Source organism: Toxotes jaculatrix, chromosome 15, assembly GCF_017976425.1.
Source record: "Toxotes jaculatrix isolate fToxJac2 chromosome 15, fToxJac2.pri, whole genome shotgun sequence".
Lineage (NCBI taxonomy): Eukaryota > Metazoa > Chordata > Actinopteri > Toxotidae > Toxotes > Toxotes jaculatrix.
The window spans coordinates 16,169,708-16,190,655 of record NC_054408.1 but is presented as its reverse complement, the minus strand read 5'-3'; the positions used below and the strand labels follow the sequence as shown (position 1 = coordinate 16,190,655).

At 41.3% G+C, this 20,948-nt stretch overlaps 2 protein-coding genes across 5 annotated transcripts; one reads left to right on the top strand and one right to left on the bottom strand.

Annotated features, from left to right (window-relative positions):
- Positions 1–2,021: 2,021 nt before the first annotated feature.
- c15h3orf38 (chromosome 15 C3orf38 homolog) lies at positions 2,022–10,064 on the bottom strand. 2 transcript variants are annotated; one of them, XR_005895333.1, is made up of 5 exons: positions 9,893–10,064; positions 9,190–9,365; positions 8,635–8,879; positions 7,846–8,317; positions 2,022–2,757 (listed from the first exon to the last, which is right to left on the bottom strand). XR_005895333.1 is itself a non-coding variant. In XM_041056322.1 (4 exons), the coding sequence occupies exons 1-4, from the start codon at positions 10,017–10,019 to the stop codon at positions 7,954–7,956; spliced, it is 912 nt and encodes a 303-aa protein (XP_040912256.1). In that variant the 5' UTR covers positions 10,020–10,064; the 3' UTR covers positions 5,301–7,953. The 2 variants fall into 2 exon arrangements, 1 of the variants encoding a protein (XP_040912256.1); XM_041056322.1 differs by lacking the exon at positions 2,022–2,757 and having other exon boundaries at positions 5,301–8,317.
- An 839-nt stretch (positions 10,065–10,903) lies between these two features.
- On the top strand, positions 10,904–20,941 carry zgc:152951 (uncharacterized protein LOC569013 homolog). 3 transcript variants are annotated; one of them, XM_041056333.1, is made up of 12 exons: positions 10,904–11,057; positions 13,243–13,482; positions 13,620–13,737; positions 15,006–15,158; positions 15,299–15,493; positions 16,611–16,684; positions 17,049–17,246; positions 17,587–17,724; positions 17,825–17,914; positions 18,065–18,208; positions 18,424–18,552; positions 19,529–20,941. In XM_041056333.1, exons 1-11 carry the CDS (start codon positions 11,043–11,045, stop codon positions 18,550–18,552), a joined length of 1,494 nt encoding a protein of 497 aa, XP_040912267.1. In that variant the 5' UTR covers positions 10,904–11,042; the 3' UTR covers positions 19,529–20,941. The 3 variants fall into 3 exon arrangements, with proteins under 3 accessions (XP_040912267.1, XP_040912269.1, XP_040912268.1); XM_041056335.1 differs by adding an exon at positions 11,410–11,479 and having other exon boundaries at positions 10,912–11,057; positions 18,424–20,941; XM_041056334.1 differs by lacking the exon at positions 10,904–11,057 and adding an exon at positions 11,145–11,479 and having other exon boundaries at positions 18,424–20,941.
- Positions 20,942–20,948: the final 7 nt, after the last annotated feature.

Below are 20,948 nucleotides of genomic sequence, written 5' to 3'. Positions count from 1 at the left end.
GTAATTTCCTGGCTTTTAGCAAAGTGCTTCATATTTACAGTGCACCTTCTATTCTAAATGAACAAATACTCATAAACTCTACATGTTGTTACTGTTGTTTACTATTATTGCTAATCATAAAAGGTTATTGTGGGGGGTTAAGTGGTGATCTTAGAAATCTGTGGGCAGGATGCTTCCCAACTTCTTCTATACATGCTTTTCTTAAAGCTTTTTTTGTGAGCTATGTCTTTTCTGTAGCGAAGAGGAGACAACTTTTTCTTTATAGCCAAAGCCTCACATTGTGCCCTTGCAGCGAAACACACACAAAGATAAAACGAAATAATTCATACACTACATTTGTATAGAAGGTGTATCATCCTATGAAATGGTTGGCTTGTTTTCCAAACCGGCTGAAATTGTGTTGTCAGCACAGCCAGGTAGGACAAGAAGTGCTTACGTCTGCTGATACAGCTCCGCTCTGCTAAGAGTCCCCGTCTTACACAAAACAAACACCCCCCCACATGGGTGTCTCTTCATCATCACAAATACCTCTCTATCACAGGAATGGGAAGCACATCATGGGCTGCTTGAGTTATGACCTAACGGGTGACGAGAGAGGAAGTTTGTATACTGCAATGGATATTCAGAGGAAAGAAATAATAATAAAATGGAGGCTGTTTTGCTGACACATCTGCAGCGGGTTACTACAGTATGCTGCCAACTGGCAGCTATGACGATGATGACATATTGACAGAGGCTCCGCGGGGATACTCCCAGCTCCATCGCTTTTCTGGGCTTGGGGCAAGAGATTTCTGCTTTGGGGTTTCGTCGGGGGAAATCTAGACGGGTTTGATGACGCCTGGGGGCCTCTTGGATGAGGATGGATGAGGACATTTGGCTGTCAGTGGTGAAGAGGCCTATCTGGCTCTGTCAGGACTCCACGAGGGAATGAGAAGACACAGGGGGCCTGGTCTCAATAGGCAAATGTAGCCTTCCTTACATGCTTTCCTCATCATTCTCATCTTTCGCAAGCTGGAATTTGTGGTATTTTTGTCTGCAAGTGGCTTTCTAATGTCAGGATGCCTTTATTTTTGGCAGAATTGGATCTTTCTTCAGTCATCGATTGCTGCTTTAGTGCAGGAGGTGTTTTCTAACCTTCCCTGAACTGTAGTATCTTTAACAAATAATGCTATTTTTTTCGGTGGAGGTAGGTGCAAGTCTGTGTGCCAAGGGAGCCTCTTTAGATGATTGGGAAGAACCCAAGGAGCCCTGTGTGAGACGGTCATTGATTTCACTGTCTTTCCCTGCCTGTCTGTGTTGTTCAGGGCCTTTAGGCAGCAGTCTGGTAACCCAGAGCAAACACACTATGGGGGCTGAGCGATCCACAACCCAATCCACAGGGTGCTTTATCAATCAATATGACCTTCTTGAGCAAAGATTCTTCTCTTGGCCTTCATCCTCCAGCATCTTCAGCCCCAAAGCTTACACTCCCCACTGGGTAATGTAGACTTTTAGCACCGACAGAGCTTAATGATGCAATCTAAAAAGATAACAAAAAGTTAACATAATGATGTGAAGTACTCTGGCTTGTCTGCAGGATTCAGTGCTGCCGGGAGTACAGCGCATTTGCAACCCACTGGCATGACATTGAGTTGTTGAGTCACTCCTTGGTGAACCATTAAAATCAGTCCTAGAAAATCTCAGGAAGAGGGTGAAACAAGCAGTGAATTTAATAAACGAATACAGCCGTCTTGGGATTTCACGTCCGGAATGTTTTCATTTTCTCCGACTGAGGACTGGTCCACTAATTGGGTTACGTGGGCTCAGCGAGGAAGTTGTCAAGCTTCAGGGGTTTTTATTTGTGCCTGGCCATCAAATCACAACCCAAGGCAGTGACCCTCAGGGTGACGCCCCCATGAGGCCCTTTAAGGTACAGCTGTCTGATGAGTCAGTCCAGAAGCCCCCGCTTTCCCAGAAAATCCCAGGTTCTGAGGTGATAGGTTGACAGAGGCAAGAGGCCACACAGTTTGGTATTATGGGGTTTTACTGCTCCTTAGGTCGGCTTAGTAGCTGCTGAGAAGGAGTAGCAGCCACGCTTGGTATGTCACTCTCAACTTTAAAAGACTAACAGATACAAGCTGATGATAGTACTGTGGGTGATAAATACAGTGTGAAGATTTCAGTTCATATACACACAAACACCTGCATGCTGCCACACATTTGGAACCTGCATGTGATTCTAATGTGTTATCCAGGATGAAGTGCCAGTGTTTCCTCTTTAAATATTTAAGTTGCCTGATATTTTTTCTGTATTGTAGATTACGCTCATAAACACGCTCTCAGTTAGTTTCATGCTTGTTCACTAAGAGCAGGTTTTAAAATCTCACATTCTCTCTTTGGTATTGTCACTAAGCTGCTGTAGTTTAGCTAATTATGTGACATTTGCTAAGTGGAAATGTTTGCGTAAGAGTTTGAAAATTTAATGAGTCAGAGGTAATAATATGGCTTGACATTGATTTTTCCAACCAATTTTGAACAAAGTCTGTAGAGAGGTTATAATTACGAGGCCACCCTGCCAGCCCAGATGTTGGGATTTTACCAGATGTGGTCCACCTGCTGGGATGAGGACACTGACTTATGACCAGCAGGTCAGAGGAACTTTCTTCTTGTCCCCTGTCTCACGAAGAGAGAACCGCCTGGGTAGAAACAGACACAGACCACAGCTGCTGATGACATCCACATGGCCAGTCGCTGATGACACACATGATGTGTTTGCATCTGTGAATATGGTACATAAAAACACATTAAAAAATATTTAAGAAGAAAGATATGGAGTGTAGTATTTGGAGCACTGCACAAAACACACTTCCCCACCCACCTGTAGTTATTTTATAGCTGCCTCCTCCATATTTTGAACCATAATGGCAGTGTTATGTGGGTGTGCCAAATAATTAGAGCATGCTCGGACAAACAAATCAATTTAAAGAACGTTGAATACTTCACATAAAATGTAAGATTGTGTCCATACAAATATGCATTTATGCTTGTCCATGCATGTCTGTGTATGCGTGTGTGTGTGTGTGTGTGCCTGTCTAAAGGCAGCTACGGTGGTGGTGGCTTCCCAGGGAATTGAAATTAATGAGTGTAATCAGAAGCAAACAGCGAGCCAGGCAAGGGCAATTAATACAAGCAAGGCGAGCAGAGCTGCTGGTTTGCTCGGCCAGGCATGGCTGGAGCCGGAGAGATGAAGGATTAAGATGCAACCACAGGCAAACTCCACAGCTTTTCCACACACAGCAGATGTCCACAGAGGGAAGGCACAGGGAGCCTGGCATCGACACGCATCCGCCAACCGGCCACTCGGTCAGCTCGGCCCAATACGAGCTGACAACCTCCTGGCAGCATTCAGATAACACCATCTTCTCTATTTAGTTCGAGAGCCAAGGGAAGGCCCTCACCGGGGGCCCCTGCACTGCATACGAAAGGGACTCAGTGCAAAGCTGCACAGTGGAGCTACTATGTGTGAGAGAGAGACAGAGGAACGTAAAGAGATAAACAGAGAGAGAGAGAGAGAGAGAGAGGGTATTGTGTGCAAGCTGAACTCAAGTACATCTCAATGTGAGGGGACATTTTTGTTACCCGTGTTCCCTCCATGTTTTTCTGATTCAAACATCCTTGGATGCATTCACTCGTTCAAACACACACATTTGCTTCAGTATAAATAAACACATCAAATCCAGCTGCCTTCAGAAACAGCTCTGCTTGTTGTTTTCTTAATTGATGCTAAACGAGAGTGTCACCGCCCAGGATCCTTTCACTCAGCCCTCGCTTTGTTGCCTTCAATGGCGTTCGTTCCCTCGGCAGTCTCGCATTTCCACTGTTTACGTGAGATAATGATTCATGTGTAAGGATACACCGCCAGGCCAAGAGAGGGGGCTGATATGGACTGTGATGGCTGCCTCGTTGGTCCAAACCAATCTGTGTTGAAACGGAATGGAATGATGTCAGTTCAGACATCAGGGGATGTAACGGAGAGAGATGCTACAGGGGCAGTATGCGATGCATACTCCCAACAAGGGCTTAAAGGTCACACAAGGTCGAACAAACATGAGGCCAAACCTGATTCTACACATAACACAATGTAGTTGAACTCATTCCCTCTTTGTGTAATGTCCTTAAAATGTAAATGTTATTACTTTGCTTGCATCTGGAGTCTAAGTAGACCTTTCCAGGAAATTACCACTACTTTGTGGCAAGAAGTGACTGGACAAGATGCTGTGATGTAATGTCTTTCTCTTCGTGAAAAAAACATTGTTTGGACGCTCAAAACATCCCAATAAATAACCACCAAGCAGTCTATTAGCTCTGTAACCCAAAGAAAAACTAAAAAAAAACATAAGCCTTCCTCAGAAAAAGATAAAGTATAAGGTTGGAAAATTGTAGCTTGTGGCTTTAACACCAGTGCCAGACACTGTTGACCTCATTCTCTCCTGCACGAGTTATGTGGTTGTTTCAGTGCAGTTTTAGTGTGTACTGGTTTATGAAACACTGCTGGGTTGGAGGGCAAGTCCAACAAAATGACAAAACAAGTCCGTCAAACTTTGATTGAATTCTCCTCCTAACATGTTTTGTCAGCAGGAGAAATATTATTGCCTATTGATTGATTCTCTTCCCATTCATAAATCCTGTTCTTTATTGTCCAGAGAGTGCAGACTGCAGAGAGTATTGTGTTAAAGCTGTCTCTGACACCGTCACAGGTACCGATAAATTACTGACGTTTCAATAACTTGTGAAATACGTGCTCATGCCTATGAAAGGCAACAGTTTAACGTGTCTCTCTTTTAGAACCCCATTACTTTAATGGAGGACAATTCAAACTCGAAAAATTTACAGTTTTCCTCATGGCTGTGGCCAGATAGAAATTGCCTGGTAACATCAGCTCACTCAAATTGCTCTTAGGAATTGATGAGTTTCCTCACGTAATAGTGTTAAAAGGATTTTTTTTTTCTATCTCTCCTTTTCTTGGCCGGGGATCAAAGTCTTTCTTCTCTCTGGTGTAGCTTGTCTGCCCTCTTCTGGCCTCATGTTGTCATAAGGTCAAGTCATGTTGACTTGTCCCTGACAAAAAAAATCTAAAAAATATTAGCATAGTAGTGTTTGTTTAAACATAGGATCATTCCAAAATCACAGTGTAAAGTGAGCACATGAGAATATTACCTACGTCAAATAAATCCAGATGGAGAAACTTGAGATAGTATTGTGTAAATGTTTATTCTATGAGCTGGAGGTTAACAGTTAAAGTGAAAATTAAATTTAAAAAAAGATTATTCCTCAGTTAGCATAAAATGCCGGGAAGCACTTCAAGGACTCCTTGAAATCCCTGACAAAATCCTGGGTGTCCCCAAGACCTACTTTTAGTATTACTGCTGTAGACATAATAAAAAAAAAAACAAAGCAGTTTGGCATTAATGGATCTGTAAAACCATCAGATTGTCAAAGAGTGAAAAATGGCTATAGCATGAAGCGTTTAATAAAGTAATCTTTGATAACTAATGAGGCTGTTTCTGAGAGCAGGGCTAACATCCAATCAGTCACAATCAAAGTAAGAAGTGGAAAAAATGGACTGATAATTAAAGCAGCAGTCTCCATGGTTCACCACCCATAAGCTATTTCAAAGAGCCATGGATCTAAGTTTTAGCATGTTTCTTTATGAGAAACACACTTCCCTATTAGAGGAGGGAGAGAAAAAAAAAGAGGAAAAAAAAAGCTCTTTGGAGTCAAAACCATCACCAGACGCCACTGCAGTGGTATTTTTTAACCCGTGCGTCAGAGCTGCGCCCGTGGCCAAACCGCTTATTAAAATACAGAGAAGCCAAGTGCCATAAAGACAGAAGGCGAGCAGCTTGTTATTATTCTTTCTGAGAGGTGAACAGGCTGAGATCAATGGCTGCAGTGGTTTCCCCTCACCACAACTATGGCCCAGTAAAGCACAAAGGGCCCTGCAGCTCCAACCCATACAGTCGCAGATATTAACTATTCCAGGGGCCTTTGAAAACGGCTGCCAAGAATAATTTCCCACATGTAACATTTCCCACCAAAGCCACAGAGTCATACTGGCATAATCTGTGCCCCACCAGACCCTATATGTCCTGACTAGGATGACAGAGTAGAATCAATGGAAAACCAGAGCCACTTCATTAAGAAAGTCTATCTGGAGCTTGTGAAATGTATTGTGGATAAATTATTTAGTTTTGTCGCATTAATGGGGCCTTATAGCATATCAGTGAAAATGCTGTATTTTGTAGTTGAAACATAGCTAAAAATACCAGTTGGTGAGAAAGGAAAAGCTTTGGGGAAAAATCTAACGGAACGGTAGGTTCTCAGCTGTTTTATGGTACAAGGAGGTCCTGTGTTAATGATGAAGAGGCTGGATCCTCCCCTGACTCTTACCCTCATCTCTCTGATCTTTCTGAAATTTGTCCTGTAGAGCAGACGAGGCTGGACCTCCTGTGCTGCACAGCACCCTCAGGCACAAACCGAGGAGAAGAGGCCTGCTTCGTTCCTAACAGCAAACTGCAGACTCTTAAATGTTCAGAGCAGAGCTGGACTCATAAATATGCTATGCATATCATATGCCATTAAAAAAAATCTGACTATCACATCTGATATGATGGAGGGTTTCTTCTTGACCACAGCTACTGAACGTGTTTATTTCCATATGAGATGTCAAAAATCATTTGTGCATGGGTGTGCAACTCTGTCAGTCTACAGGGACACCTGTAATCAGACTTGTATAAAGGATATGAAAATGATCAAATGCATGAATTCTGAACACTGGCACAAAATAACAGCTATCAGTTTTGGCTTTAAAAACGACCTCCATATCTATGCATACATTTTGAGAACCACTGAAATAGCTGCTGGGACCACTGGGAGGTCAAGATGAACCTGTGATGACTACCTACCAAATTCTATCCTACGTTTCTGTACATTCTGCCTTTAGAAATCAAAAAAATCACATGAACACAGAGCAGCAAAAGCAAAAGCTTGGGCTCATTTTGATGCAGAACCTGGCGATAAAGAAAAAAAGAATCTGTTTTCTTGACAACTGTGTGATTACATTGTTTTGTTTTCCAAGACTATCAACTACAGCATCAGTTGATGTTGCCTAGTTAACTCTGAGCCATGGGATTGTACAGCATCTGGACTCTGTATGAGCAAAAAACATAATTCAATGTAATCTTCATTCCATTCTGGTTGAGGCCCAATGAGACTGACATCCATCAAACACATTCTGTGTCAAATTACATGGTGCCTAAGGATATAGAACACACAGAAAACAAACATTTTCCCAACAGCTGCATGCTGTGCTATCAAAATGTAAATGTTACAAGATTGAAAGTGCAAACTGAGACGGATATTCTACACTACCGTTGGGAACCACTGGAAAATTCACCATTCATTCAAGCCACAATATTCTGCGATAAAGTCACCATCAAACAAACATCACATAATTGTCTGGGAAGCAGACAAGTATGTGATCTTAAAAAAAAAGAAAAGACTACATGCAATTAAGGTAAGCAGTACACAAGTGTTAATATAATATTTATATTTCATATTATACTTATTTACAAGAGCATGTCTGTGTTTATATTTTATCTTACAAAAGGCACAGGCCACCAAAGCTCAATATGCTTTACATCAGGGTACAGTATATTTAAAGCAAACTGTTTCCACAATAAGAAGCAGAAGAGAGTTACATTTTCTGCAAGGCAGAAAGACAATAAGGAAAACTTCTCTCAAGGGTTTATGTTATATCACCAATGAACCTCCAAAGTAGATTTAGATGCAACAGTGTCCACCTACCTGACTTGCCTGAAATAGGAGAGGGGTTTGTGCCAGGAAAGTTGTCCCAGTCTCTGAAAAGAACTGTTTGGGTAAGTTAGATGAGTGATGAGTAAAAAAAAAGTGTCATCATCTGCAGAGAAGCTGAAGTTCACTGGAGTTGTAACTCAAGGCAGGCGCTGCCACCTCTGTCCCACTCAGAGCATCCTGCCCTCTGATCTTCAGGTTGATAAACTTGATCTTCCAGCTGTTATTTTCCAGTGGGGAGCGGATGAGGCCAAATATTTGCTCAAAGATGCCCAGACAAGCTGCATCTCTGTGGATGGTCCCAGCCACGGCCACCAGCACCAAGCCATGGGGGGAGGCGAGGGCCCTGAGGCCATGGGGCTCCAAGTTGGGGCTGAGGAGGAGGCGTTCTTCCCTGGTCAAGGCGAGGAGACGAAGGCTAACCAGTTCAGCCCCTAGGTATTCATCCATCTGCTCACTGCCAGCTCTGAGAAAGAGAGACAGAGCTCCATCACTGAATTTGGTTTTAGGTTGTTTTTCCCTCAGTTACCTGTTATTGCATGTTTAATTTTTCTGTGACTATTGAATAGCTCAAGTTATTCTTATTTTGAGTTTTTATGTGTAGAAAAGTTTTCAGTTCTGCTGTAATAGAACTGAAAATGGAAAGTGTTCATTATTACAATAAAAAGGAAATGCTTAAATTAAAAATTAAAAACCTATGTAAGAAATCTTTAACCTCAATACGCTTTCCATGTTTCACAATTCAGCAGAGATCAAACATGCAACTGTTAATCATGTTCTCACCTAGCGAGGAGACGTAGTTTTGCATCTGGCCAGAAGTGCTGTGGTCCCCAGTCCTGAGGCTGTTGGCCCAGTGAGGGGTTCTGACTGTTCAAGAGCTGGAAGAACCATTGGCAGAACTGCTGGCCGAGGACCTGTGGGTCAAAGCCCACATCAGTCTTCAAGTCTGTGGTGTCAGACGCTGTCTCTGTGGGCCGTCTCTGTCTGGTCTCATCCACCTCTCTTTGAAGGCTTTCATCAACCACGGCCTTGAAGGAATGAGAAGTTATTCGTATTCTAAAATTGTCTGCCACTTTGTGCCCTACAGACTACAATTGCCCTTTTCCAACTGTCTGCAGATTAGCTAAAAATGTAATAAGTGATGCCAACTGTGCACACCTGACTTAAGAAATTATCTTATGTTCTATTCCCTTCTTCCCTTATTCTATAGCCTTAATACTTGGTTTTACTTCCCATCCATCCCATGCTAAATGTCACCTTTTGACCTATAGGTTTTCTCCATATGTTCAACCATGTAAGCATGATAGGGCCAAGTGACTTGACCTCCTGTCCCTGTACCTTCCCTGACGACCAAAGCTCCAGCGTCCTCTTCACCAGCTGGTGTTTCTCGCTGTTGGGGGGCATTGCCAGCCCCTCTTTGGCCAGGTACTTAAAAATGAGCTCCCGATGAACCTTCTTCCTTTTCAGGAGTTCCTCAGCATTTTTAGTGAAGGACAGAATTGTTTCCATAGCCTCTGTACAAACACATGAACATAAGGGATAAGATTATTTGATGGTTTCACCACCGGAACATAATATCCTTTAAGCAGAAGCCAAATAACACCAGAAATCCCGGTTCTGCTACCCCTGGTGTCAGCTCATGTCAAAACCCTTTTTGAAAACTGGCAGTTTATTCTTTCCTCGTTGGTATACATACAACATGTATCTTAGTTTACAACTGAGGTATATTTGTGACTCGCTGACGTCCTACAAAGACTTTTATGAGCCCTATAGCTTCACTTTCTTATAACATCCAAGCTTTAGAATTAGGCCAGGCAGCTTTCTACCTCTCACCGCGGTCTGTTTTGTTATGGTGGGACAAGGCGAGAGCTTAAGAAGCTATGTATTTATAGCATAGATGTTTTAGCTCTGCTGTTCGGATAAGGTTTTATTTTATGTTGTACAGAACTTATGTGTATGACAATAACTTTTAACATAAGAGGAAAACGAATGTAGATAAGCTATCCTGTTCTTTGCTATCCGGTACAGATTAAAAACATACCTGTAATATTTTCCACGGCTATCAGTTTATTAGTAACTGTGTCACTAAGTGACAGTAGGTCGCTTTTTGACATTAACTTCAATATCTTTGTACATCCAGCGCGCTCCGTTTCTGACAGTCCTGACATCTTTGACAGCACAACACCAAAATTTAAGCTTCTCTTCGTCCATTCGTGTCCTGCAAGAAAATCTACCGTGCAGGAACAAGTACCAGACAGAAACGTTCCGTTGTTGCCTTTATGGCTATAGGAAATATTGGTGTTCTGAGTTTAAAAACGCACGAACAGTACTGACTACACACGCAGCTCATTACTCTACTCGCATGTTTAATACTCATCGTTTTTGTCTTGATTTATACAACCACACCTCTAAAAAATAAAAAAAAGGTTTTTACAGTATTGATCATGTTAAATATTTTGTTTTTTGGGTTTTTTTTTTGGTTTCTTTTTTATACATTCAAAGTAAGTTCATAAGTTCAACTCTTAATTTGAAAACCAAATTCATTAAGCTCATTCCATTTTTTTTACTCATTTATGGCTATTACATGTGTATTACTAACAAATTCTATGTTATGGAGCAAACTACAAATATTTTACTCTCATCTTTTAAGCCAAAAGGGAGTCTTTGATAGTAGTAAAAAGAATTAGAAGAATAATAACAATAGGTTTAGAATGACTTGAACCTCATTCAAGTTTGCTAATGTTATGCAGGGTAAGTAATCAAATATGGATGGTGGGGAAGCAGGAGCCTCCCTCTTGTGCTAAGTACTTTGGGGGTTTTTACCAGTTTGCTTTGATAATTGCTTGCAGCTCACATAACCAACATCTGAACACAAGTCAGACCACCTCCAGAATCTAGCTTATCAGTTCACAGTGTAACCAAAATTTGGCCACTGAACAAGTTAATATGACATTATGTGCCCTGGCATAATCAAATGACAAACATCACATTGAAAGACAAGTGCAACCTTGGCTTGTCAACACACCAGCAGGGTTAGGGCTCAACTATCGACAGACACTGGTGGCAGGGGTCCAGGGCTGACAGGGCACTGTGGCAGAGGATGTAGGGCAGGTCCAGTCTGGGGCATAATGGCATAGATGAAGGGTGCAACATCTCCCATGGTTTCTTTTAGAAAAAACTGATTTTCTCTAATGATACAACTGAAGGTAATTCCTTTGTATTCAGATTAAAATTAAAATGTATGAGTTTTTATTATTTTTTTATAGGCAGAATACAGTTTACAGGGGCAATAGTCTGCTGTCATGACAAAACATATGAATGTAAAGTGTCATGGAAACTGAGATTATGTACATTATGATCTGTAATGAACAGCACTAGAAGTTTAAGATTACGAGGAGCACCCGACGGCCTCAGACGACAAGATAGCTAGCTTTAGGGGCTAAGCTGCGCAGTCGTCATGATGTTCTGTCAGTACAGCTGGCTAATTTTTCCAGCAAGATAAGCGACCTTCCACGCGAAATTAGACTTATTCATTCACTAATATGTTGTAATTAACAGGATAAAGAGGATCAGTTGTGCTACTTAATATCGTACTCCCGTTTCAAGCAAGGGAGTCAAACGCTGAAAGGTAATGTACCGATACTGTTCTTATGATTTGCTAATATTCACATTAGCAAACGCTGTTCCATATTTTAGCTTAGGTAGTGTATGGTTAACAGTATATCTAGCGTCAAATGGTTACTCTCGTGTTGTGTAATAATTTAGTCGTTGTTAGTTTTGTTGGTGTAATTGCTGTATTAGTGATTTAAAGACAAATTTAGTCCTATTCCGAACTCCATCGAAAACTTGGGGAATTTAATATAGCTGCAATGTTAGTAAACGTTCATAACCTTTCAAACTGAACTAAGGACCTTTCCTAAAATAATAAATGTAATTCTACAAATCGGGGACACTTTACAAGGGTTTTTTATTTCTTTAATTTAAAAAAATCCAGATTTGCTTATATCCACTCATCGTTCATAACGTTCAGGTTAACACGGTAATATATTTGCATGTAGGAAACGGTGCTAAACCAATTCTTAAGAAATTCTGTTTGGGAATTTGAGTTACATAAATACTAATGTAATTGGACTTACTATTGGTAACTTCATCAAAAGAGCAAAAACTATAGAAATCGTGCCAAAACCTTGGACCTTGACCCATGTTTTGCAAACTGAAATCAGCTAAAGGAGTGGTTTGATCCAGCACTTGATAAGCCTAGACTGCTAGTCCAAAGCTGTTTCAGAGTGAATGAGGAACTGTGTGATTGGCCAACTACACAACAATAACAACATCGGTTACTAACATTTTACTTAGTTGATATACACATCACCCTGGCCCTGCTTTCAACAGAAGGAAATGTTCAGAAATGAGCAGGGAGGAAATTACGCCATCGATTTACCAAGTTAGATCACCAAAAATAGATCTTGAACTCCTTTTATTCAACTCTCTAGAAGATTAAAAAAAACTGTGTAAGATGAGTGTCTGAAATCCCTCACCTGGCCAGGAGAATATCACACTGAACAAATATTGAGATATCACTGGAAGTACAGAAAGCTAAGGGGAAAAACATGATTCATTCAGTATATTTAATTGTGGAAAAAAGCATTTGGAGAACTGTCTCCTTCCTCAGGGAACACAAAGAACAAATGAATTGAACCCATGACCTGAATACATATTGCGGCTATTTAATTATACTCGCACACACAGTCTCACCTTTATGAGTTTGGACAAAGAAAACAATTGCTCTTCCAGGCAGTGCATAGAGATGTACAAAAACGTACACATGGGGAACAAAGCTACCATAGTGTACGGCTTCATTCGGGCCCAAAGGTGTATCCAGTACACCTATGTTGGATAAGGCGCCTACTTTCTCAGTAGCTAAGAGCAACGAATAGGAATCAGTTTCATTCATCATTCATTCATTTTCAGGGTCGTGAGCCTATCCCAGCTGCCTATGGGCGAGAGGCGGGGTACACCCTGGACTGGTCGCCAGCCAATCGCACACACAAAGACAGACAACCACACACGCACACACTCACACCTACAGGCAATTTAGAGTAGCCAATTAACTTAACCCATGCATGTTTTCGGGAAGCCCAGGTACCCGGAGAGAACATAGAGAGAACAAGGGCCCAGCCCGGGGTTCAAACCTGGAACCCTCTTGCTGTGAGGCGACAGTGCTAACCACGGCACCACCGTGCCGCCCTGGAATCAGTTTCATTTTTGCATAAATTGGTTGAACTGTATGCATGTAAATCAGATCATTACTGAAACGCATGGAGCTCAGCTGATGTTCGGATAGCTAAAGCTTAAAACTCTTGCTCTCTTGTCTTACCATTATTGCTGCAGATGGGGGAGTTTCAGAGCAATGCTCTGGGCCGGGTAACAGTGTACTCCATCCAGGGCTGCCCACACTGTATGCAGGCTAAGGCCACCCTCGGGCGTTTGGAAGTACCAGTTTACGACGTGGATGTGGGTAAGCATCCAGAGCTGAGAGCCAGAGTGAAGGAGCTGACAGGACGCAGCACAGTCCCTCAGATCTTCTTTAACAACGTTCATGTCGGGGGCAATGATGACCTGCAGAAATTGGTGAGGAGGAGGAGAAACACCCAGTGAACTTACTGTAGTGCTGTATTTTTGAACAGTGTCAAAAAAACCTAAATCTATTCTTATTCAAAACTGTGTTTAAACTTATATGTACATGTTGATCTGTTTCACCTTCTCAGGCTCCTGAGGAGCTTAAGAGGTTGGTAAATCTGGTCAAGGAGGAGCCTCTTCCAGCAGACGCTCCACCGCTACCAGAGGAGAACCAGTCAGAGGACACAGCTGGGGACATGGATGGAGGTGAGGGATTTATAACTGTGGCAAAAAGGACAGGGTACTTTATTTTTCCAGATCACTTTGTTGCCTTCACTTAGAATTTTTCTTCTCTCATTGGGGTGATTAATTGTGCAGTGTTAGCTGTTGTTGGAATGGGTGTTGCCTGTTGTCAAATGGTGAAACGGACCACAGGGAGGAGAAAACAGACTCCTCCATCATCCAAAGTAAGAGTGAACCCGATTTAAGAGGGCTGGTTTTGCTTAGTCATCTTTGTATGGATATGAGCCAAGAGCAAGGGGTGGTTATGAAATAGTGCTGGCATATGTGGACATGTTTGGGTAACATCAGGTTTGTGTCTGTTTCATCTCATCTCCTGTTACTCCAGCCAACACAGACAGTTGATACAGGGAACTTGATACTCTGGTTGAGCCCAGCAGCATCGGGCTGCCTCACAGTACCTCATTATATGTGATTACTAAGCTCCCTAAAATGTAAACCAAGTCTGTCCGCTGGGGCACATACACAGCTGTTTGTGGAGGAATACTCTATGTAAATTCAGCCTCAGCTTTGATGTAGTATTAGCAACAACATCATAAATAGCAGCAAGTAAAGATCAAATAAAAAGGCAATTCAAGGCCTCCTTATGAGGAGTGGCCACACCAACCTGTAGTTTCACTTCCTACCTCCACAGTAACTTGACAGTGACTGTTAGTAGCAGAACAGCAGCTATGTTTTGGTCGTGAGGTCTACAAATACTGACTGTATCCTGTCATATGAACAGCATTTTCTTATGTTTGACATCGCTTCAACATATGTTAAAAGAAAACAGTATTAATAACCTAATTATATGTTAATTTGTGCACATAAATTATTCATACAAGTGCGCAAAACAGTAGTTTGTGTATGCAAATAATTTATCCAAAGGCACCAGTTCTCTGTGACACCTGCAGCCGTCATTTGAAGGAACTGTGCGCTGGTCCATCTCTGTTGAAAGTGAGGTATTCCTACAGATTTTCCTGAAAGTCACACCATGTTTTCATTTATCTCAAGTTACGTGTTTCTTACCCCGCAAAGCTGCTTTACATCTTTCAGGAAGAAAAATCTAAAGCAGCTGCGTGAGAGTAAATGAAGCTTTGAACTGACCCAGTTCAGTTGATCCCTCTTCCACTAACCAGATACATTTTTGCGCACATGCTGGGCTGCGCAGTTGCACATATTCTTTCTGTGTGAACATGTGTATTTCTTTTTTTTTGTTTGTACATGTGCGGATTGGCATATTCCTGCCCTCAAAGAGTTTAAGTGTGAGCGAGATGAGTTGGCGGACCTGGTAGAGGACCTCAAACATGGCAGTGTGATTGGCAATCATAGGAGGGGGCTGACTTTGTACAAAAAGAGCTTCTCAGGCGATCAGCTGGTTGAGTGGCTGCAGAAAGAGAAGGGCATGGGTAAGTAAGGCTGAAGACCTGAAGATTTTTTTTTTTTAAGACCTTATTAGAATAATCTGGAAACTCATGGAACAATCTCAAAGTGTGCTGATTCATACAAAGGATCTGTACAGTACTGACTGTGGCCATGTGTGTGCTAGCCAGGGCTGAGGCCTGTAACACTGGCCAAGCATTGTTGCAGAAGAAGTACATGGTCAGTGTGCGTGGCTGTGGGAAGCAGGATGGCAATTTTGGAGAAGGGAAAGACACCATGGACACACTGTACAGGCTGCTGGAGGATGACCCTCATTCAGCCCTCAACACAGGACAGACTGCAGCCTGCAGTCCCATACAGGGTAGGTCTGGACTGGACCAGGCTTTGGGCATACAGTATATTTCAAGGCTCTCTAATCCCTGTCCGTTCTTGGCTGCTGGCTTTTGGGTTCGCTTGGATTTGTGTATTATATCAGTGAAGTTTATGGTGCTAAGAACTGAAGTAGGGGGATAATGATATATATGATAATAGCCATTTACTACCTTTTTTGCAAAGCTTTCAACTGCAATTCAGTCTTCATCAGTAGATGAAGTTTTTTCAGTTGCATTAATTGCCAACGTGACAACTGAGCAAATTCCACTAATAGATGAAGGTTAGGATTTATGAATGAAAGCTGCAGATAAAGCTAACAAGTGGATTTATTTGAGGTTTTTATTTGTTCAAACATTATCCGTTATGCTTGATAATATATTGCATAACAAATGTTTTTGTAAATTTAGTCCCATAATTCTGTTGTATAACTCACCGAACTGACTGATGAAATATTTTCATTAGTTTGTTTCCCACTGTCTCAGTGTTGTTGCTGTTTAGTTTTTGTTTTTTTTTTCATGATAATTGTCAAATTAATAAAAGTATTTTACACATAGGATTGGTACAAAACATCATCTAGTGTTAATTTAAGTTCAGGAAGATGAACTGAAGAAAAAAGCAAAAACTGGCATGAGAATATATATCCTTCAAGCCCTATTTCAAAACCATTTTTTGCTTTGCTGCGGGTTTGGTGTCATCTTTTGTCAGATTACTACTCGTTTTTTTTTTTTTGTTCTATGGTGGCGGTGAGGCAAATTGCCTGGCTCTTTGTATTTGTGACTGAATGTTGCACCCCTCTGGAGGCTAACTAACAAGCTAATCTGTGCTGTGCTACTCAGAGGTGATTATAATCACTGCTTTTCTGAGCGTGTTAGTGTTGTCATGCTTGGCCATTTTCCTTTTGACTTTATCTGCAATGCTGTCTTTTCTCACAGGTAATTTTTTTTGTCCTAACAATGATCTCATTTGTACTTCTTCAAGGTCAGCCTGATCCTTGTTGCAGTTTGTAAATGTTCTTCCCCATTCAAATAGCGGTTTGGTTTGTCTCACAAGGAAAAGCTATTGCGTGTATGAAACATTAACTATCTCTCTTTGTCTCTCTCTCTCAGCTGCTGAGCTCTCTTTGCTTTTACGGGAGATGATCCTGAAATTGTTCTCCGAGCATCTCTCTGCTGATGGCAAGGTACTGACCTCACCGACTACAGAGGGCTTCTGACTCACTGAGCGTTTTCATCTGTACACGCGTCTTGTTCTGTTTATGTGTGAATCTGCGGCGTGCAATGTGTACTGTTGCATTAGGCAGGTTATTTTGGTGCTTTGAAGTTTTGTGTGCACAGACAAGGCAAATGGCTGCACACGCAGATTTACCCTGGGTGTTTTTCATCTTGTGGCCTTTTGTGACACATTTGGGGGTTTTTTCCAAGAGATTTTTTTTGACATCACCTTACACTATGTCTAAAACTTTGGCACAAGTGATTTTACAGTTGCTTCTTTCCTTCATATTTGGAGAAACCGAGTGTGTGTCTGTGATCTACTTGCTCCCACAGTCTGTGGACTACAAAGGCATGTCAGTGAACCCTGCGTTTGAGCGTTACTGTGAGCTGGCCATTCAGCTGCAGAGGGTGGAGCTGCTTTCCCTGAGCCGGGAGGAAAAGCTGGCCTTCTTCATCAACATCTACAATGCCTTGGTCATCCACGGGTACCTGCGCATGGGGGCCCCCACCAACATGTGGCAAAGATACAGAGTAGGATCCTCATATGTTTGGAAGTAACTGTGCTGCAAAAAGCATTTAAAGAAAACAAAAAGGCTCAGCTGATATTTCTACACTGAAATGGAGCATAAGGCGATTTATGCTAATTACAGCATTTTGTGTCATTTGTTTTCACATCCAGACTGAGATATAAAGATAAAACACATGTACAGCATGAATGAATAGGATCAATGGTCATGTTATCTTACTGCATTTTCACATCCTGTGGGATAAAGGGTTACCAGTTCTAGATATTCTGAATTTTTGATTCAATTTGCATGCAGGAAATGATTGACACAACATTAAAAATGCTTGTTTCTGTCACATTTTGTAGTTCTTCAACTATGTGAGTTACCTGATTGGAGGAGAAGTGTTCACATTACAGGACATCGAGAACGGCGTTCTGAGAGGGAACAGAAAAGGTGTCGCACAGCTCCGAAGGCCCTTTTCCAAAACAGACCCACGGCTACAAGTATCCAGACATTCTGTTAAATCACAGCTGACCATTTTCACTCGCTCTGTAACAGTGCTCTCTGGAGACAGTAAATTTCACTTCTCTTGTTGTCCACCAGGTGGCTCTGCCAGATGCTGAGCCCCTCATTCACTTTGCCTTGAACTGTGGTGCAAAGGGCTGTCCACCTATTAAAACATACACTCCACAGGTGAGTGGGTTTCATCTCCAGTGCTGCCTTTTTATTGTATAAATAGTCTTTAAGCAATGGGAACACACTGGACAGCAATCTACATTTATTGTACAGTGTATCTGAGCTTGAATCGTCTGAAATCACGTGCGATTTACTCAACCCTGTCAGGACATTGATAGCCAGCTCCGCACAGCGGCTGAAGCCTTCCTGGAGAACGACGATGGCTGCATGGTGGATTCTGGGAAAAGAGAAGTGCGACTCAGTCAGATATTCAAATGGTACAAGGCTGACTTTGGAGGCACTGATGAAAAGGTAGGTTTAACTCCATCTGCTGTATCTGTGTATACAGAGACACTGGATCAACATTTGAAGATTCTGTTGCCTGCACTGATTGAGCACTACAGCGTTTCAGCTTTTTAAAGTTACATTTTCATTTATTTTAATCAAAAGCTCTTGTGTTTACCAGCAAATAACAACCTTCAACTCAACTGTTAACCTCACTCTGCTTTACCGTCCCTCTCTTTTAGCTGCTGAACTGGGTGCTGGAGCACATGGGTGATTCACCAAAGAAGACCAGCCTGCAGGATGTCCTCTCTGCCGGGAAGACCAAAGTCAGCTTCCTCCCTTACGACTGGAGCTCCAACAGCACCCACTGAGTATGCACACACAAATGCGTACGCATTCAGCTATACACTATGTCTTTTTGCGTATCTCCACTTTCTACTGAGCTCTACTTAAAAACCAGGACGGTGATGACCTGCTCGCCAAATGCAGTCCACTGGTCCCCAACCTCATGCAAATGTTTTTATGCAAAACGAACTGTAAAAAAAAAAAAGCGGTGAAGGGGAAGCGTTTGCACTGTACCATCCAATCATATTTCTCTTGTAGGCTCATTCTAACCTGAAGGTCTTATTGTCTTATTGTAAGCCCCTGCACCTCATGTTTGGAAGTCATATATGAGCTGCACGTTCAAGTTTAATTTGTTTCAAGTAATTACAACAGATCCTATTTTAGAAAACAAGTTGCACACAGATTTTCTACTGCAGCAACATTTAATAAGATAAATGCACGTAAAGCATGCAGATTTTGCTTAATGATGTTTTCTATGTAAAATAACAAAACCTAAAAAAATCAGCTTACATATCACAAATTATTTTAGAGGAAATTATCATAGAGAATGCTACAAGCATACTGCATACTACTACTACTAATAATAATAATTATAATAATTTAAATCATCAATATGGTTTTCATGCTTTCCAGTCCTAGTCTTTCACCACAATGTCAGCAACTCAGGACACATAGAGGATCATGATCTTCTCAGTTCAGTTTGACACGTTTTTTTGAGCTGCTTTTGTGGAGCTTTTCAGAAGGAGACGACAACTTTACTGATCCAAACACACTACCTTGACAAGCCATATCAAAACCCTTTGAACTTTCAAACCCTCTCATTCATGTGTAGTGGACTCTAGATTCCTCATAAAGCTGGTCCATCATTCCAGCTCTGTTTTTAGTGTCTATGGTGGGACTGTATCCTCTGAAGTCCCGATCCTTGCGGACTGTGTCCTTTGCAGGATCTGACCGGTTTTCATTTGCAACCCCTGGTCGTATTTTATTTCTTCCTCTTTTCAGGTGAACCTACATCACTGACCAGCCCGCTGTTTGATCCAGATCTTCCATTTGAAATTGCAAAAGTGCTACTTTTGTGTTATTGGCACAGCTATTTATTTTTTTTAAATGTGAAAATATTGTGAATTATGGAAACATTTATCAACAATCAATCAATCTACATCCATTTGGAAATGCACTGACACTCTGAATGGAGTTGAGACATGTTTTTCACAAAGAAAAATTTTGGGCTATATAAAAAAAATGTGTCGTGTTTATTCTGTTTATTCCAGCACGTCTGCAGAAAAATATTTTTCATTACTCACATCAGTAGCCATGAATACAATTAAGTGTAGCAGTTGAAATCATTCATTAATTTTTCGCCCTTTTAAAGAAAAGTGTACAGTACCCTTTCCATTTTTTTTTTTTTTTTTCACAACATTGAAATTGAACTTTATTGGTTTTACATACTGGCCTTAAACATTTGTAAGATTAATTTTAACATGATGATACATTTTCCAGTCTGATTTCCCACACGTACACTGTACCCCCAAGTCACACAGAGTGAGACTGGGGGGGTTTCTGTGTTTCCATAATTTAGGACTTTATCTCAGGTCAAAGGAAAATGTGAGTGGAATCAATAGTCAAGTTGTTTAATGCCATCAGTGCACCGTATGCTGCATGTTGTTAATAATCTTTACAGTTTCAGCTCATTCTGTATAGTTTACAATTGTTTGCAAAGACAGTGTCATGTGTGTAGAATCCTTCACATGACTACAAGCTACAAACAGCACCAAAGCAAAATAGTTAAATTAGCATGTGTTAAAACTGGAATGGAATTTGCTGCATGAGATACTGGAAAAGCCTCCCATCTTGAATGCTGGCCTGTAGCAGGACTGCCTCTCTGTCACTGCTTGTTTTCTTAGCCTGTAAGTTTAGCCATAATAGTTGGACCTTAACACTTAACTTAGGCAAATAAAGCGTCATTACCAATATCGGAATCCAACAGTGCAAATCTAAGTTCCATAAAGCCTGCCATAATTAGACTCTGACAGCTAAAACGAAACATCACCCAGTCTTAACAATAGGCTGCACTTTTTCTTTAAATACATGCCTTCAGTTACAGTGCACCCTTGGCTTTATTACACTTAACTCCATTACTGAGTGACTGAGTTTAAAGCAAAAAGGGAAGATACTTCGTGGAGTAAAGTGAACAGAAGGGTTGTATTTACGTTATCCCCACGGTGATCCTTGTATTTTTTTTTTTTTTTTCAAAATGACCTCATGTGTATCAGGAAAATGCAATGCAAAAACTTTTTTAAACAAGCAATTCTAATATAATTCTACTTTCCTCTTTTCTGGGGGTTAATGAAGCAATATGTTCATGTATGGTAAATATGCAATGCTGAGCTATAATAAAATATATATTGAGTCAGACTGCTTT

Coding starts and splice junctions, on each gene's coding strand:
- c15h3orf38 (XM_041056322.1), bottom strand. CDS start 10,019: ATGTCAGGACTGTCAGAAACGGAGCGCGCTGGATGTACAAAGATATTG. Junction 9,366..9,892: donor AGCCGTGGAAAATATTACAG/GTATGTTTTTAA, acceptor GTGTTTGTACAG/AGGCTATGGAAACAATTCTG. Junction 8,880..9,189: donor AGCTTTGGTCGTCAGGGAAG/GTACAGGGACAG, acceptor CATTCCTTCAAG/GCCGTGGTTGATGAAAGCCT.
- zgc:152951 (XM_041056333.1), top strand. Junction 15,494..16,610: donor AGCCTGCAGTCCCATACAGG/GTAGGTCTGGAC, acceptor TCTCTCTCTCAG/CTGCTGAGCTCTCTTTGCTT. Junction 17,915..18,064: donor TTAAAACATACACTCCACAG/GTGAGTGGGTTT, acceptor CAACCCTGTCAG/GACATTGATAGCCAGCTCCG.